This window comes from Mytilus edulis, chromosome 3 (genome assembly GCF_963676685.1).
Source record: "Mytilus edulis chromosome 3, xbMytEdul2.2, whole genome shotgun sequence".
In the NCBI taxonomy this organism is placed as follows: Eukaryota; Metazoa; Mollusca; class Bivalvia; order Mytilida; family Mytilidae; genus Mytilus; species Mytilus edulis.
The window spans coordinates 11,196,844-11,216,433 of NC_092346.1; the positions used below are offsets into that span (position 1 = coordinate 11,196,844).

At 32.7% G+C, this 19,590-nt stretch overlaps 2 protein-coding genes across 3 annotated transcripts in view; one reads left to right on the forward strand and one right to left on the reverse strand.

Moving 5' to 3' along the window:
• Positions 1-19,590, forward strand: part of LOC139515811 (general transcription and DNA repair factor IIH helicase subunit XPD-like) — a 55,394-nt gene that overhangs the window by 35,196 nt on the left and 608 nt on the right. For both annotated transcript variants that reach the window (XM_071305509.1, XM_071305510.1), the window contains exons 20-24: positions 12,376-12,468; positions 16,633-16,705; positions 17,398-17,468; positions 18,002-18,145; positions 19,135-19,278. In XM_071305509.1, coding sequence (XP_071161610.1) covers positions 12,376-12,468; positions 16,633-16,705; positions 17,398-17,468; positions 18,002-18,145; positions 19,135-19,278 — 525 coding nt within the window. The remainder of the gene's footprint in view (positions 1-12,375; positions 12,469-16,632; positions 16,706-17,397; positions 17,469-18,001; positions 18,146-19,134; positions 19,279-19,590) is intronic.
• On the reverse strand, positions 3,564-7,127 carry LOC139515813 (uncharacterized). The gene is made up of 2 exons (XM_071305511.1): positions 6,880-7,127; positions 3,564-5,023 (listed from the first exon to the last, which is right to left on the reverse strand). The coding sequence occupies exons 1-2, from the start codon at positions 7,049-7,051 to the stop codon at positions 3,792-3,794; spliced, it is 1,404 nt and encodes a 467-aa protein (XP_071161612.1). The 5' UTR covers positions 7,052-7,127; the 3' UTR covers positions 3,564-3,791.

Genomic DNA, 19,590 nt, shown 5'->3' on the forward strand with positions numbered 1-19,590 from the left:
TTAATTAGATTGATAGAAAATGAACCTTGTACAGAAAATGAACCATGTACAGACATTTAGATAGGCAGACCCCCTGTTTTTTTTAACTTTTTTTTTCAAATTTCGAAATGAATCAAACAAAAACACAGCCATAAATATGATAAAATACATAATTTTGGTTATTATTGAAAAATCTTACACATGAATTACATAATACTCTCAAAATGTACACATTTAATTAAATATCTAGACCAATTGTTATCTGCTATTTCAAAAAGCAAGATGGAGGAAGATAAAAAGTTGTTCTTTTATCGCCACTATACTTAGTAGCTGCCTAGACAAGACTCATTGTTTGCCATGTCTTTTAGATTGTGTTTTCTTTTGGTATGTTGGGTTGATGTCTTATTGAATCCATTTATACTGACAATAGAATGAAAATGCTGAAGAGATTTGAAACATAACTGCTGATGTAATTTAGTTGTTGATACATGTACATCTTTTCTCATGATGGTTGATGTTAAACAGAACAACTTACATATCTGATGATACACAACTTTCCTCAAATCTTTGAAAAGGAAGGATAAAAATCATAAGAGATATAGATTCCACAACTGCAACAAGTGTATTACGATATTTCTCCAATCAAGACAGTTAAATTTTAAAAAGGAAGGATAAAAATCATAAGAGAAACAGATTCCACCACTGTAACTCGTGTATTACAATATTTCTCCACTCTCAACAGTTAAATTTAAATTATTTAAAAAGCTTTATATATAATGATTGAAAATCAAATGGTTGCTGCCTTACCATCAAATTCAAAATTTAAAGCCTTTGTGTTTTACTCAGACAGAGATCATCTTCAAGGCTAGCATATCCCCCAAGGCCACCAAGATATTTTTATGCCCCATCTACGATAGTAGAGGGGCTTTATGTTTTCTGGTCTGTGCGTCTGTTCGTTCGTTCATCTGTCCCGCTTCAGGTTAAAGTTTTTGGTCAAGGTAGTTTTTGATGAAGTTGAAGTCCAATCAACTTGAAACTCAATACACATGTTCCTTATGATATAATCTTTCTAATTTTAATGCCAAATTAGATCTCCCTAATTTAACGGTCCGCTGAACATAGAAAATGATAGGGCGAGTGGGGCATCCGTGTACTGGGGACACATTCTTGCTAAAAATATGATACTCCAAGGTTTAATCGTTTGTTCATAATATTCATTTGAGGCCAAACAGTTAATGTTGTTTGTATGAACTTCTCATTTGGCGATGAGCAAAACAAACCTGTTCATCAGTCATGGTTGCCATTTAATTTTTTGCACCAAAATTTATTTTTTCTGGGATCAATGTTATCCAATTTCATTTTGATATTAACATAGATTTGCATGTTCTGTTATTGAGATTGGCATACAGAAAAAAGCATGTTTCATGTATCTCTGACATTGGAATAGCACTAAAACATGACTATTGAAAAAGGCACCAAGTGTAAACTATATCAATTTATTTTCGAGCTGTATAACATTTAATGATGGCAGAAGATTAAAGCAATGGCTGGAATCATTTGACAATGGCATTTGGTGGAGAACCATCATAAAACAAGTGATGGAGATCTGTGTGTGTCTGAATAGTTTTGTACACTTTACAATTGATAAATACCTACTGGAACCAATGCTTACAGCAATTTGCAATTTGTGTTGGTCCAGTTTTTGTATGTGGAAACTGATGGTTTGCAAAGTTGTCAAAAGAAAATAATACAAAACCGCCAACAACTACATAGATTTACCAAAAACTTCAAATGTATTTATGAAAGGTTATAATATATAGATAGAACATCAATTCTTTGGTGACCGATTAGATGAAGAACAACAATAAAAGTACTCAGACATTGATATTGTTATTTACTAGTATTCCATGGAATTTTGATTGCTTATTTACATTTAAGTAAAAAAATTCTGCAAAGTGGATGGTTTGGCTAAAGGGAGGAATATTTTAATTGCCACTTGAAAAGGAGAAAAGATTGGACAGGAGTAGAAATTTAGTTTGAAAATAGGCTAGGGATATGGAAATGAGTTGGCACAAAGTTTTATCACATTTTGTTTGGAAAAATAAAAACATCTAAAAAAAATCTCAAGTTTGCTGAATTATTTGTTCAGGGAAATAAACATTCAAACATTTATTGAAGGTTGAAGTCAGTGTATCATGACAAGATTAGAATTTCACCCTAAAATTTAGCTTGAAACTAAGATGTATTGTGTGCTTATGCAACAGAATACCAAATATCAATGAAATGTTCTTTGAATTGTTCCACATTTTGAAGTGTTTTGAGCTGTAGACACAGTATGGAATTTGCTCATTATTGAAGACCATATATTCTACATCATTTGGTCTCTGGTGGAGAGTAGTCTCATTGGCAATCATACCACATCTCCTTATGTTCATACTAATCAGAAAACTGAACATTGCACATAAAGAATGTGTCTTGGTTAAACAGGTTTGCAAGCTCTCAACCTATATTAAAGCTGGGAAAATGTAACAGCACAACATAAGATCAATTTTCATGTACATGTAGTTGAATACAAGAGTTGAATTCATGTATAACCCCTAATATTCTTACTTGTAAAAATAGAAGTTTGTGGAAGAATAGGAGTTAGAATAGAATGTTTGTAATTTGTCAATGAGATAGCAACAAAAAGCGACTCAAAAAACCAAAAGCTCAAATACAAATGTAGTCCAACATAAGCATGGATGCACATTATAAATCAAGCTAGAAATTTTCCTACAAAAGAAAAAATAAATGGAGACTACACAGATTTTCTATTAACACATTTCCCTAATTGAAAAAATACATCAAGAAAACCACTGACCAGGTTCCCAACTTGTGACAGCAACAAAAAAAGTGGCAGGATTAATTTTTAATCTTCCTTTTGTTAACTGGTTAAATGTGAATTTAATGCTAAGTGCATGATAACTGGAATCAAATTTCTTCAGAGCATCAGCATCTATTTAATAACTTTAAGAACGGTTGAGGATTTGACTGAATACTTCATAAGAAATAAACCAAATGATTTAATTGCACCTTGTTTTAGGATTTCTCTTGGTTGTTTTTTTTTTTTTTTAATTAACCTTCATAACCAGTACAAGAACATCGATATGAGTATGAACCCTGCTTTGTACTATACAATATACTGAGCCTCATTTTAAATGTTCCGATACAAAAGACAATTGTCCACAAAAAGACACAAACACACCAAGCTCACTTTGAGCTAACCAGACTTTGCTCTTGCTTCTAAGTGTCATGTGTTCTGTAGAAAAACAGCATTTACCACATTTTAAGTCTTTGCACAGACAGAACTGTTTCGACACAAACATGTTTGAGTTGATTTATGGAAACTCAACTAAATTGTCAAGTGAAATTGCTATATCACTCATGATGTAATCGAAGAAAGATGATTTATCAACTCAGAAAAATACAACACATGCAATTTGATTTATTTGTAACAAAACAGAACATATTTATACGGAAAGCCCTACTTAGGTTAAAAATCTTTTGTCTTAAAGGGGACGGAAAATAAATAGTTTGGCAACACATTGTCAAATAATCACAGTTTTATAGAACACTAAAGGTTCAGCACAAATACATACAAGCACTATACTGTGCAACATTTTAAAACAACAGAATACACAGATTGTCAAAACACAATTCACATTATCAATTCACAGCCACAATGCAATACTTTTTGCTTTTCACAACAATAACAGTTCTCCGTTTAAAGAGATCACATGACTTTTAACACCCATATAATCCATTCAAAGAGTTTAAATGTCGTTGCTTGGGATGGTAATAATTGACGACAACTGTTGAATGAGATCGGCATTGTTCATCGACGGATGTTTAGCATCTCGAGCTAGCTGGTGACAAATATCCATTAAACGTTCCTCCATTTGTCTTTTCTGTACCTTTGGTCGAGTGTTATTATTACGATTACGTTTATTAGCGAACCAGGACTTGACTTGAGTGACACTGATACCTCCGTCTTTGGCCATTTGATCTTTTTCAGCTTTGTTTGGATATGGGCTGTCTCGATGTGTCTCGTACCATGTCATCATGACCTTGATCGCATCATTATTGAGTGGCTGATTATGTCGCTGTCTCTTGCTTGATAAGTTGATATTAGTTGTGGTCTCTGACAGTTTACGCTTAGCGACGGCACTAGACGGCATTTTGCATGGAATACGTAAACTACTTATTGGCAGTTTTGGCAATCTTGTGAGACATGTTGCAGGATATTCACTGGAAGAAATGTCACTAGATTGAATCTGTCTTTCTAACGTTGATAACTCATCGGAATAGTTGGCCAGATTTAGCACTGAACTTGTCATTTCTGGTGTCATATCATTTCTATCATATTGATCATACGGAATTTCATTTATTTGCGGAATATCGTTTTCTTTGTTATCTTCATCGGAACTTTCAGCACTTTTGACTGCACTCTCGGTTGATTTAACATTATAGTACTGAGAATTGTTACCAGATTTTTGTTGATATGGATACACAGGGGACATGTTTAAATCAGAGTTATAACCACTGTCTTGGTAACCACCAGCCATTTGTAGATACATGTGTGAAGAATTCTGGGACGCACACATCGATGAACTTTGAGAATAATAATAATGATGGCGAGAATTTGATGGTACTTTTTCCGACGAGCTAGTAGAAGTGGATCTATGATCTTGTTTGTCGGCTGGTAAATTGGCTAGCACAGAGATAAGTTCTGGTGTGGAGCATCGGGAGAGTTCTACGTTATATGTAGGCATGTTATACACTGCAACCGCTCCTGGTTCTGGTTTGACACTTTCTGGTTGTGGCTGTTGTTGTTGCTGCTGCTGTTGTTGTTCAGCCACACTTCTGCTGTGCATGTAGTTAGCAGCATAATACCAGTTATACATTGGGTACGGCCATGATTCAGCATTGCTATGGTTACTGATATCGGAGTAATTGTAGCTGTACTCATTAGGGGTTGTAGATCTTGGCTGACAGAGATGGATTCCTGTAAAATTGAAACCAAATATTTAAAAAAAATTGTAGACATTTTGTATAATACTATGGAAAAACTACATAGTCTTGGAGTATTAACTCTCTTCCTGCCAGGCTTAAAAACAGGAAGAATGATTAGTTTACCATTTTTATCCTCTTGTTCAGCTTTTAAAATAATTTATTTCCTTCCTAAGTTAATCAAAACACCCTAAACATGCATAGTTTAAGTTATAGTGGTTGTTGGATTGCTGTCTCACTGCTGTATACCACATATTTCCTTTTTTTAAGGGAAATAATTATTTATAGTATAACTAATCGCCGTATTTGAATATAAAAAATAAGACAACGTGTGACCGAACGACGCATGGATTAAACGAGTGCGCAGCACGAGTTTAATCCATAGCGGCGTTCGGTCACAAGTTGTCTTATTTTTTATATTCAAATACGGCGATTAGTTATTCTTTTTATTACATTGGCAAATGCCTGTTTTTTTATGAAATTAATGTAGAAAATGTAAGGAACTATATCTTTTTCCTACGCATTGACAATTTGTTTTGATCCGACGTTATCGACGTCTTGACAACGCCTATTGTTGTATGACGTCAGAGAGTGAAATAACCACGTTTATTTCACATGTGAAATTATCGGTTTTTATTTAACTGGGAAATCAATGTAATTCATTGCAACCAATGTAATAATTTTGAATAATCCTGTTAAGAAATTTTGTAAATATATCTAATGCAAGTACTGTGATGGAAGATGTACATGATATGTTTATTTTACATTCCTTTAAAATAGTGTTCTTTGTATGAAGTATTGCCTTACACCAAATTTTGTTTTCCCCCATAGCAAAACTAATTCAACATTCAGATAGCAATATTGTTATTTGTAAGCATATTTATTTGTATCACTTAATATTTTTGAAATCATTGCAATAGTTACTTAATTAGCAGTATTTAATTAATGACTTTCTGAGTTCTCCTTGAAAATGATGATTAAAACAGGTTGATATTAACACCGACCGTGCAAGGGCTGTATAGCCAGTCAAGGTCGTTAAAAACTTCCATTTGTTGTTGATATTAACAAAAAACCTTCCCCTTAGTGCAAAAGGCTGTATGGCAGTGAGACATTCAAGAACTGAATTAATTATTTAGAGCCTAAATAGCTCTTTAAATTAATATTTATTTATCAAATAAGGAGATGTTAAATGTGTTAAAAAAGAAATAGACTCTTGTGCTTGTGATTTCAAGCAATAAGTACAAGCTAACAGAAATTTAGAAAAGTTTTCCATATTTGGTTGCTGGTGATGTGTTAAATCTTTCATAGATGAATTTATCCTATAAATGATTATATTAATGGTACTTGGAACAAGACAATTTTTGTTTTGCCTTCCCCCTTTTTTTTCTAAATCTGTTACTTTATTTTGTTAATTTATACTTTTGATTGTTTTGCTGTTTTTCTGATGCATAATTCAAATTTCACTAAGTCAATATCTGGACCCTTTATTCCAGACAGGTAATATTCAAAATGTTCAATATTGTGCAAACTGTCAACAAATGAGGTGTACTTGATTAGTACCCATCTGTCAATATTTTACTAAATGAATTTTGCCAAGATGCTTGCTTCACATTGGAAACTGTTACCCTAAATAAATGGGCATTGTTTATATAAAGTGTTGTGTATTTACAAGTTTACTCAATATGTACCAGTCAGATTATTAAAGGTCAATGTCCTTTGATGAGAGGGTGCACCTGAACTATGTGTTTGACCAAAAAAAAAATCATTTCATTTTTAATACTCTTTGCATAAAGTTTATGCAAATACTGCATTAAATAGATGATAATGTTAGGATTATAAACAAATAGTTACCTGTATTTGGTATAGGTGAGAAACTCCATGAAGGTAGAGATGTTGATTTCTGTGGTTCAGGTGAACTTTCTGGGGTTTCACTGTACAATTCAGCTACTGATTGATATAGATCATCAATTTCTTGTGTCTTGCTGCACTCTCTTGGTTGTTGAAATTCTTTTTCATCCTCCATTTTAGAATTCTCAAAAATAATCTGAACCACAGAACTGAGTTTTTCTTGTCGAGTTTTTTCAAAGGAATGGTGGCAAATTGTTACAGGTGGGTATATATACACTTCCAGGTTAAAAGTTCATTTTCGGGAATACGCTATTCTGATTGGATGAATGTCAGATGTCATTTGCATATTGGGTCTGATGTACTCCCAAGCCCATGTTTTGATTGAGTTTTACAAGGAAGCGTGTGTGTAATGACAATGTTTACTCATGCATCACAAGCTAAGAGTGCACAACTGTCAAAAATTGTTTGGATATGATTGGATTGTGTCAGTGAAATTGATTGTTTTGATTTGATAATTGATTTTAGTTTTCAATAATTTATCAGCATGGAAAATGTACTTTTATTTTAGTATCTTTTAAGAAATATTGAGAGAAAAAAAAAATGAAAAAAATTGAAATAATCTAAATTAAAAAAATCCACTACTCATTCCAAAGAAAAAAACAAATTTTAGGAAGTAAAATGTTTTGTGTACTTTTATTAAAAAGTTTGGTGTACTTTTCTTTAATTTGGCTGAGACAAGAAGGAATTTGAAAATGTAAGATTATATCATTTAGAAAGAAAAAAAACTTGAATGGAAAATGAATTTATTTAATGAAAAATGTATTGCTGATTTGAAAAGAAATTTAATAAAGAAAAAACTAAAATCTTGAATTGATTAAAAAAGACTGTTTCTTTCAATTAAAGTACATATAAATTTGGATAAATGTAACATTATCAATGGGATGTTACTGATTTCAAATTTCATGTTAAGCATGATTTTGATCTTTCGTGTCAATAATGGGATGCATGCAGTCAGGTGATGCCAATCTTAGTGTCAATATATATGTTCCTGGTTGGAAGTGGATGTTTTCATGAAAAACAGGGGAAGGTTAATAATAAATTCTGAAGTAGTGACATACATGTTCCAGCATTCAAGTATAAATACAACCTATGCCAGTGACATGCTGACAAATGGTTTGTTAAATATGTTAAGATTAGAAAAACAATTTTAAAAATTAAACCGCAGTTTGTAGAGGTGAGCATATAAGTTATTGTTGTGTTATTTAGTGAAATTGCATCTTATTTTGTTTCAATTAAAAAAAAATAACTATTGTGCATCAAAATTTACAGATTTTTTTTATTTTTGTGGTATTTTGACTCATGCAGTAGATTAATTGTTGTATGCAAAATTCTACATCTTCAATCCTTTATTTTTAGAATCACAATATTTTGTTTGGATAAAAAAAAAAAAAAAACCTTGTTGATTTTAAATTTAACACAAATGACTTTTGCTGTTTTCATTTTCCTGAAGTTATAAATTCTGAAATAGCACTCAGAATTAAGGGGAAGTAATTTAACATTAAAATGAACAACTTTCTTTTACATATTAAGCTAAAATTGGATTGTTTTAAAACGGTGCTTTTTATAATATTTTATTTTGTGTTGTGTTGGTTCAGATATATGAAAACCTCTTTCTTTCATTTTAAGAATAATTTATACATGTATCAGAAACATTTGCCCAAAAAATATATTAAGTTTGCCCATTGGACCAAAATACTATAGACACGAGAAATACAATTTGCTTCATGATGGGAATCATAGAAAAGGTGTCAGAAAATAAATCACTATGATTAAAAACTGATTAATCACTTAATCCAAACCTTGATTAATCTTATTAATCCTAAGCTAGTCAAACCTAATCTTAGAGTTAATCAAAGTTGAACAAATCAGTCAGTTAAAAAAGAGTGAAATAGCAGTGGGAAACTGATCAGCCTTTGACAGACCAATTAGTAGAAACTGAAAGCAAATTGAGTCGATCACAAAATTGTCCTGAATTAATTTCTACCTCTTTCTAAGGGAGATAACACAATGTTTAATTTTAAAGATTAAAGGAAACATTAAAATGAAACTGAGGTGAAACCTTTTGTTTAGCAAATTGGCATCATTATTTTACTCCTGGAGGTGCTCTCTGCTTTATTTTGTATAGTGGATTATAATGTATTTGTGCTTGTACAGATTTGTGTGGATTGAGGATAAATGTATTTTTGTGGATGTTTTATTTTGTGATTTGCCAAAGTCTGCATACAAGTCTTTCAAAATATAGTGCCTAGTTGAATATAACTATTCATGGTTATCTAGCTTTACCCATTAAATCTACAAAAATTGTCATTTCATGAGTAAGAATGAATTCACAGTAAATGATGATTTAATATTTGCTTTTTATGGCTTTTGTTCTGAAGACCTGACACAAAATTATGGGGAAAATATTAGATTTAAAAAAGAATTTCTTTTTAAAAGCAACAAATCTGTTGTTTTGTTTTGCACTTAAAAATCATTCATGAATAGATAGTTGTCAAATAAATCAATTGATTGATCCTAATTTAACCAAGTTATTCACAAACTCAGCTTGGAGTTAATCAAAGTTGAACAAAATAATCAGTCAAGAAAAGAGTGAAATCTCAGCTTGCTGTTGATCACTTTTGACAAATTAATCATAGAAAATGTGAGGGTATTGGGTTAATCATAATCTTGTCATGATTAAAATTAATCCCCATTGTAACATTGGAGATATATTTTATATCAAATTGTCTTCTAATCTTTAAAAAAAAAAAATGAAAAAACAAGGATTTTTGAAGTATTAATGCATTTTTTTTTTTTTTTTTTTAATTTGGCAATTAGTGTGAGTTTCTATTGACATCAGCTTCACTGGCCAAGGATTATGATCCAGTCCCTGAAAAATGTAATCAAAGATGTATTTACATATCTAGACAAATATTTTTTTATTACTATTCATTATTTTAGTGGTTTCCAGTTTGTAAAGTTATCTTCTGCATATGTTTATCTTTTTATTGGTGTTTTTATAAGCAGAATTTTATAATATATAATAAATCTTTATAAAAGTAAAAAATATTTGCTGATTTTCATATCATGCTATCATGACCTCGTGTCCAAAGACACATTAAGTTTCCTAACAATAAGTTGGATTTTAGTGAATGGATTTCTATGAATTTGATCAGAAGGTTCAATACCACAAAAGGAAGGTTGTGATTGATTATGGGGGTTATGGTACCAACAGTGTAGGAATAAGGGGCCATAGACAAGCATTTTTGTAGTTTCTGGACAAGAACTTGTGTGTACAATGTAAGTGTATAGATCTCTATGAAATTGTACCACAAGGTTCCTTATCACAAAGAAAAGTTTTGGATTATGTTTGGGGGTAATTAGGGGCAAAAAAAGGAGCCAAAGATAAGTATTTTTCTGGTTTCCAAACAATAATTTGTGTTTAGGTGTATAGAACTCTCTAAAATTGTACCATAAGGGAAGCTTGGATTGTATTTGGGGGTAATTACTCCAAATGGTCAGGAATTAAGGCAAAAAGGGGACCAAAAAAAGTTGTTTTCTAATTTCCAGACAAAAATTTATGTTTAAGTTTATAGATCTCTTTGAAATTGTACCACAAGGTTCCATACCTTAATTGGAAGGAGTTTGAATGTTATTGCCAGAAACATTTCAAAATTAAAATGGGTGAAGGATTTTTTTGGGGTGTTCAAATTTTTTATCTTCCAAATTTTTTAATTTCACATTTTTGGAAGAAAAAAAAAAAATTAGTGGGGGGGTGGGGGTCATACTTTAGATTTTTTTTTACCTGTGTCAGAGACAACAATCCAACCAAAGAGCAGAAAATAGTCAAAGGCCACTATTGGGTCTTCAACACAACAAGAAAATTCCTCGCCTGGAAGCTACTGTTCCATGAAAAAGGACGTCACACTAAACTCCAAAACATATAAATGAACAAAAATTTAAATTTATACAATATTAACAAAGACCAGGGACTGCTGACTTGGGACTTGTGCAAAAAAAATGCATCGGGTTAGATTTATTTAGAGATCTCAACTCTCCATTATACCCAGGGGTCAAAATTGGCGCTAGTCCGGTGGTCCAAGACCAGTAAAATTTGTGTTGGACCAGTAGATTTTGTCAGCTAGTTGTCTGGCGAACCAGTAGAAATTTGTCGATAAAAATCAGATTGCATCGCAATTATTGTTTTTTTTTACAAATGGTTTACCTTAGAAATCAATCACACTGTACTGGGGGTATCAAGATAATCAATATCTCAGGTGAGCATCCTTCACAACAACACAAAATGTAGAAATGTTTGGAAAGAGTTAAACCGCCAGACAAAAAAATAACATTCAAAAGGGAGATCGGAATAAAGTTTATGAAAAATATAAAAGGAAACCAAGGATTTATATAGTCCTACTATTTCAAATGCTTGAGGAAACGTTGATATAAAAAAAAATCCTGGGGAAAAGATCGCGAATGGTTAAATTATATAGTTGATCACAATGTTATGCTGGAATTGTATAACGTGAAAAATTTGCAGTGACAAATTAGATAAGAAATATATTTTTGTAACAGGATCAAATTTTAAGTTAGATTCTTTACATTGCTCATGAACAATAAGATGCACACAAAATCAAAGCCTTTGTCAAATTCAGGATCAAGACTCTCCTTCTCTTGTCTTACATATGTAAAAGAAAGCCTGAAAATAAAAGTAAACATCTATCATTTATATTAGACTAAGTGTTTGTCAAATGAATGTCATTTTTGCAGGACCAGTAGATTTGGATCCAGACCAGTAGATTTTTCAGTCCATTGGTCCGGTTGGCTAGTACACAAAAAAGCTTATGTTCAACCCCTGCTAATACCTCTAGCCAATGTAGAATAAATAAACACACAGCAATATCCACAGTAAAACTCAATTTATAAGAGGTCAGAATGTTAACAAAAGAAACAATCTTATTAAAATAAGTTCTCATCACTTGCTCCTTGACTTTTTATATGTTGCTGTGCACAGCGACATACAAAAAATCGAGCAAGTGATGAGAACTTATTTTAATAAGATTGCAAACGAAGCAAAGCAAAATGACAATGATACATGAGCTTTTTGAAAAACTAAGGATTTTCTTATCCCAGGAATAGATTTTTCTACCTTAGCTGTTTTTGGCACAACTTTTTGGAATTTTGGGTCCTCAATGCACTTCAAGTTTGTACTTGTTTGGCTTTTTAACTGTTTTGATATGAGCGTCACTGATGAGTCTTATGTAGACGAAATGTGAGTCTGGCGTATTAAATTATAATCCTGGTACCTTTGATAACTATTTAACAAAGGATTACTTGCAGTTACTGACATGCAAACTGAAAATGATGTTTATCCTCCAACAAGTAATCAATCAATACCAAAAACATTGTCCTATTTTTACTTTTTAAACTTTTATAATTTTTTTGTTCTCATTTCAGGGTATAATAGACCAAATATTGAAGCACAAATTATTGTTCATTGAGACACAAGATGGTGCAGAAACAACTCTGGCTTTGTATAATTATCAGAAGGTATGTTTATAATCATGATTTTGTATGTCATCCTGCAAAGTCATTTTTTAAATGAGAAATATTTACATGAATAATCCTAATTCAATTGGTTGATGTCGTCTTGTTGATAAGAAAAAAGATCCTCATATCCCCCTTATATTACCGGTACCTTTCAAGTTTTTATGCCCCACCTACGATAGTAGAGGGGCATTATGTTTTCTGGTCTGTGCCTCCGTTCATCTGTGCGTCCGTCTGTGCGTCCGTCTGTGCATCCGTCTGTGCGTCCGTCCGTCCGTCCGTTCGTCCAACTTCAGGTTAAAGTTTTTGGTCAAGGTAGTTTTTGATGAAGCTGAAGTCCAATCAATTTGAAACTTAGTACACATGTTACTTATGATATGATCTTTCTTATTTTAAAACAAAATTTTACTTTTGACACCATTTTCATGGTCCACTGAACATAGAAATTAAAAGTATGAGTTTCATTTAGAAAATGCCTGTACCAAGTCAGGAATATGACAGTTGTTATCCATTCGTTTGATGTGTTTGGACTTTTGATTTTGCCTTTTGATTTTTGATTTTCCTTTTTAGCTCACCTGGCCCGAAGGGCCAAGTGAGCTTTTCCCATCACTTTGCGTCCGTCGTCCTTCGTCCGTCGTCGTCCTGCGTCCGTCGTCGTTAACTTTTACAAAAATCTTCGTCTCTGAAACTACTAGGCCAAATTTAATCAAACATGGCCACAATCATCATTGGGGTATTTAGTTGTAAAAATGTGTCCGGTGACCCGACCAACCAACCAAGATGGCCGCCATGGCTAAAAATAGAACATAGGGGTAAAATGCAGTTTTTGGCTTATAACTCAAAAACCAAAGCATTTAGAGCAAATCTGACATGGGGTGAAATTGTTTATCAGGTCAAGATCTATCTGCCCAGAAATTTTCAGATGAATCGGACAACCCGCTGATGGGTTGCTGCCCCTGAATTGGTAATTTTATGGAAATTTTGCTGTTTTTGGTTACTATCTTGAATATTATTATAGATAGAGATAAACTGTAAACAGCAATAATGTTCAGCAAAGTAAGATTTACAAATAAGTCAACATGACCGAAATGGTCAGTTGACCCCTTAAGGAGTTATTGCCCTTTATAGTCAATTTTTAACCATTTTTCGTAAATCTTTGTAATCTTTTACAAAAATCTTCTCCTCTGAAACTACTAAGCTAAATTAATCCAAACTTGGACACAATCATCTTTGGGATATGTAGTTTAAAAAATGTGTCCGGTGACCCGTCCATCCAACCAAGATGGCCACCACGGCTAAATATAGAACATAGGGGTAAAATGCAGTTTTTGGCTTATAACTCAAAAATCAAAGCATTTAGAGCAAATCTGACGGAGTGAAATTGTTTATCATGTCAAGATTTATCTGCCCTGAAATGTTCAGATGGATCCGACAACCGGTTGTTGGGTTGCTGCCCCTAAATTGGTAATTTTAAGGAAATTTTGACGTTTTTTGTTATTATCTTGAATATTATTATAGATAGAGATAAACTGTAAACAGCAATAATGTACAGCAAAGTAAGACCTAAAAATAAGTTTACATGACCAAAATGGTCAGTTGACCCCCTAAGGAGTTATTGTCCTTTATAGTCAATTTTTAACAATTTTCATAAAATTTGTAAATTTTTACTAACATTTTCCACTGAAACTACTGGGCCAAGATCATTATAGATAGAGATAATTGTAAGCAGCAAGAATGTTCAGTAAAGTAAGATGTACAAACACATCACCATCACCAAAACACAATTTTGTCATGAATCCATCTGCTTCCTTTGTTTAATATTCACATATACCAAGGTGAGCGACACAGGCTCTTTTTTTTCAGGTTAAAGTTTTTGGTCAAGGTAGTTTTTGATGAAGCTGAAGTCCAATCAACTTGAAACTTAGTACACATGTTTCTTATGATATGATCTTTCATATTTTTAAACCAAATTAGACTTTTGACCCTATTTTCATGGTCCACTGAACATAGAAATTAAAAGTGTGAGTTTCAGGTTAAAGTTTTAGGTCAAGGTAGTTTTTGTCGAGCCTGCAACTTTTGTTGCAGAAAGCTCGACATAGGGATAGTGATCCGGCGGCGGCGGTGTTAGCTAACTTCTTTAAAGCTTTATATTTTAGAAGGTGGAAGACCTGGATGCTTCATACTTTGTATATAGATGCCTCATGTTACGAAGTTTCCGTCACTCACATGTCCAATGTCCTTGACCTCATTTTCATGGTTCAGTGACCACTTGAAAAAAAAGTTCAGATTTTTTGTAATGTTGAATTCTCTCTTATTATAAGTAATAGGATAACTATATTTGATATGTGCGTACCTTGCAAGGTCCTCATGTCTGTCAGACAGTTTTCACTTGACCTCGACCTCATTTCATGGATCAGTGAACAAGGTTAAGTTTTGGTGGTCAAGTCCATATCTCAGATACTACAAGCAATAGGGCTAGTATATTCGGTGTATGGAAGGACTGTAAGGTGTACATGTCCAACTGGCAGGTGTCATCTGACCTTGACCTCATTTTCATGGTTCAGTGGTTATAGTTAAATTTTTGTGTTTTGGTCTGTTTTTCTCATAGTATATGCAATAGGTCTACTATATTTGTTGTATGGAATGATTGTAAGGTGTACCTATCTAGCGGGCAGATGTCATGTGACCCTGACCTCATTTTCATGGTTCAGTGGTCAAAGTTAAGTTTTTGAGTTTTGGTCTTTTTATCTAATACTATATGCCATAGGTCATCTATATTTGGTGTATGGAAATATTTTATGATCTTCATGTTAGTCGCGCAGGTTTTATTTGACCGTGACCTCATTTTCACGGTTCATTGCACAGTGTTAAGTTTTTGTGTTTTGATCTATTTTTCTTAAACTATAAGTAATAGGTCAACTATATATGTTGTATAGAAGCATTGTTAGCTGTACATGTCTGCCTGGCATGGTTCATCTGACCTTGACCTCATTTTCAAGGTTCATTGGTCTTTGTTTAGTTATCTTGGTTAATGTTAAGTTTATGTGACAGTTGTATTAAAGCTTAGCTTTATACTTAGGACTATCAACATAATATCAATGATTAGTATAGAAGGCGAGACATTTCAGCGTGTGCACTCTTGTTGATGAAGTTAAAGTCCAATCAACTTGAAACTTAGTACACATGTTCCTTATTAGTTGATCTTTTTACTTTTAAGGCCAAATTAGATTTTTTACCCAATTTCACGGTACATTGAACATGGAAAATGATAATGCGAGTGGGGCATCCGTGTACTTTGGACACATTCTTGTTTCAATGATTATTGGAGTATTATTTTACCATCTTTTGAAAATTTTTAGAAAGACATGTTATACCAAAATTGAATTATTCTCATATAAAGATTTGGAATATAGAATGGGTTTTTAATGCATTGAACAGTTTCAGAAAATTAAAACCAACATACCCGGTATTGCATCTTGGATGGAGAGTTGTCTGATTGGCATTCATACCATATCTTCTTACATCTAGAGATAAGTCTCATTTATGGTTATTTACAGATACTGAACCAGGATTTAAAAAAAGGGGGACCACATAGGCAATATTATCAGTGATACTTGTATAGAGTCTATGCATTACCATATGGTCCGAGTACACAGTTATCGTCCTTTGATTTTCGTTGTCCACGAATATAGTCCTTAGTGTGGACAGTGTGTTACTTGCCAATTTTTGTTATACCCCTTCCAAATTTATTTCTCCATGTTTTATGCCTCATAAAGCAAGTTGGGGGGTGAAATGACTCTGTAAAAAAATTTGGGTCATAAATATTAATGTAAAGTAGTGATTAGGTCCTGCTGAAAAAGGTCAAAAATTAGCACTTCGGAAGCTGTCAAAAGATTTCAAGACCCCCTTAACATAAAATTGTCCATATTTTGAGTTAGAGCTGATGAAGTTTTCTATTATTTTGATATAATTTGTCCCAAAAGTAGTACAACACACTGTAAAAATATTATTGAGAAAGCGCAGGTGGAATTTTTTTAATTTTCATTTATTGTCTAAAAGAAATGCACTACGAAATAACTGTGTACTCGGACCATATATGTATGTAGCTTTTCTCTATCTCCTGAAATGACCTGAAAATCACCATTTATTTCATTTTTATAATTTAAGGCGTGTGAGAATGGCAGAGGGGCTGTGCTATTGTCAGTTGCAAGAGGGAAAGTGTCAGAGGGAATAGATTTTGGTAAGTCTTTTTAAATATTAATAAATTTTTGAACAGTTGCAACTTGAAAATACACTTTGAAACATGTTTGTCTTCTGTATTGCTGTCATGCTTCGATCAAATAAGAGTTAGATGATGGAAGTTCAAGATTTAGGACATGGATTTGCGATATAGAAACAAGAAAAATAGCATCTTCAAAATAATTATAGCGTCACAGAAATTATTATAGCATCTTGGGAAAAAATATAGTGTTGCGGTGCCTCTAAAACTGCATGGGGAGAACACTGGAGTATATGTTTTTTTCAAACAAAAAAAATATCATAAAATCTTTGTAACAACAAGTAAGATTTAACACCAATGAAAAATAACTTTATTAATTTTTGATGGTGTTTAAGATTATAGATTGCTGTCTGCTGTCATGGGAGACAACTCCTGTTTTCAAGGTCTGTTCAGTTCAGATAAAATAGTTTGAGCTGAGTGTGACAGCAATTATTATTATAAATAAATCTGTTATGAAGTTTTATTAACCATGAAAAAATAACATCCAAATTGTCCACTCCATTTTAGATAATTAAGAAACCTGATGAGAAATTATTTTTGAAATAATTTTGTATTGTGATATGGGAGACAACTCTTGTTAAGTACATAAATATATGCATTCTGATTAGATATTGATATCTGTTTCATTTCTTTTATTTTTTTTATTTGCATAGATCACCACTTTGGGAGAGCAGTACTCATGTTGGGTATACCATATGTTTACACACAGAGCAGGATATTGAAGGTAGGGACAATTAATGAAATACATACTAGTATACCGTACTATTTCTTGCACTGTTAGAAAAAATTATCCTTTTAATTCAGAACCAAAATTATATTTTTACCTTTGTTGCCACACTAAGTTAATTGCAGAATATGCTCAGTTTATATATGCAAAGACCTAGTTTAATTCAACACATGCTCAGTCTGTCTATTTTAGCATCAACCGTTTTGTTTCAGCGTAATCTCAATATATTTTACGATTTGCTCAATCTATTTCAGCATTAGCTCAATACATGTATTTTTAAGCATATGCTGAGATTATTTGAGCATATACTCAACTTATTTAGTGTATACTAAGTTTTGAGTATATGATCTTTTCTTTTCAACATAATTTTCAGTGTATTTTACCAAATGCTTAACTTTTATTAGCATAGATTCAGTTCATTTTACCTTATGCTTTCCAGGCTCAGTTCATTTTATGCCAAAACAATCATAGTGAGAATTCTGTAAAAAAATAATTCCAAGCAAAGACAGGAATTTATTCTCTAATTTCAGGCACGCTTAGAGTATCTAAGAGACCAGTTCCAGATTAGAGAGAATGATTTTCTCACATTCGACGCCATGAGACATGCAGCTCAGTGTGTAGGGAGAGCTATCAGGGGTAAAACAGACTATGGTATCATGGCATTTGCTGATAAGGTAGCTAACATTTCAAAATTAGCAGACGGCATAGAAAATTGTGAAACCAAATTTTTAAAAATGACATACTAGTGCATAAAGTGAAATTAACATTATCATTTTCAAACTACCCTCGATAGAAATACTAAATAAACTTAGATTTATTTAACAAATTCATTCCTATGATATGTCATTGAAGTTTTTATGGGTAAAGTGAACCAACATCCTGAGGTATAGTCATTGTGTGGTAGGTTAAAGTTGGGGTTGGTACCTAAGTGGTTTTCGATTGTTGTCTAATAGACTATTCAAGTTTAAATTAAGGTAGCTTTCTATGAAATAGTGATTACATTAATTAAAACAAAGAATGCATGTTTATTATAATGTGAACATTTTAGAATACAAAACCAAATTTGAATTTTGACCTTCATTGCATAGTTCACTTCATGTGAAAATGTGAAAGTGGTATCACTGGCAGTGACACTTTTTTGTTTATTATAGCTCTGCATTGTCTCTACACCCCTTCTAAGTGAAGCAAGGATACTTAACCAACTTATATTCGTGAATACTTTATTTTCCTTTCAGCACTTTCTAGCCCATTTCGTGGCGAATTAATTTTGCGATTTTCAAATTCACTTGATGTTGTTAGATAAGGAAAGATTTATATTAGCTTTATTTTTCTACTCCCAAATGTCGCCTTAATAAATCACTCTTGAAAGTTAGTTGGTTTACAGTAGTGGGTGTGTCAGAGGGGTCCTGATCCCGAAATCAAGGGCTTAAAAACATGAAATCCCGAGGTCCTGAATTTAAAGAAATTGAAATCCCGACATCCTGAACTTCGAAAAAGAGAACTCCCAGATCCTAAAAGGGTCAATACCGAAATCCCGAGCTTAAAAAAGATCCGAAAAAGGTCCTGCCGCCCCTCACAGTATGCTGTAGTCATTTGGTCCTTTTGGTTCAGTAGACTGGATATTGCAGCATAAATGTAAAATATTCTATGATTTCTTTTATAGAGATTTGCCAGGGCAGATAAACGAGGAAAACTTCCAAGATGGATACAGGAACATCTGAAAGACGAACTATGTAATCTATCTGTAGATGAGGCTATCCAAGTGTCCAAGAGGTTTCTGAGGAGGATGGCACAGCCATTTACAAGGGTAAGTTAGGGGAGATATTCTGGCAGGGAAAGTAATTTTGAGAAGCAATTTAAAGGATTGTATTGAGATATGAATAAATAATCTTTACCTATACTGAATATGGCTTCCTATTAAGTATTATCTTGCCTTAAGAAACTTAACTTGGAGGTAGAATTAGATGAAGTGTAAACTTTACATGTTTGATTTGGTTATCTTGATCATTTATGTCTACAATTTCGGTAATGGCTAACACACTCATGTCTATAAGATCCTTAATTAAGCAGAATATTTTCATAATTTATTTGCATGTAATTTGACATGCTTTCCAATACA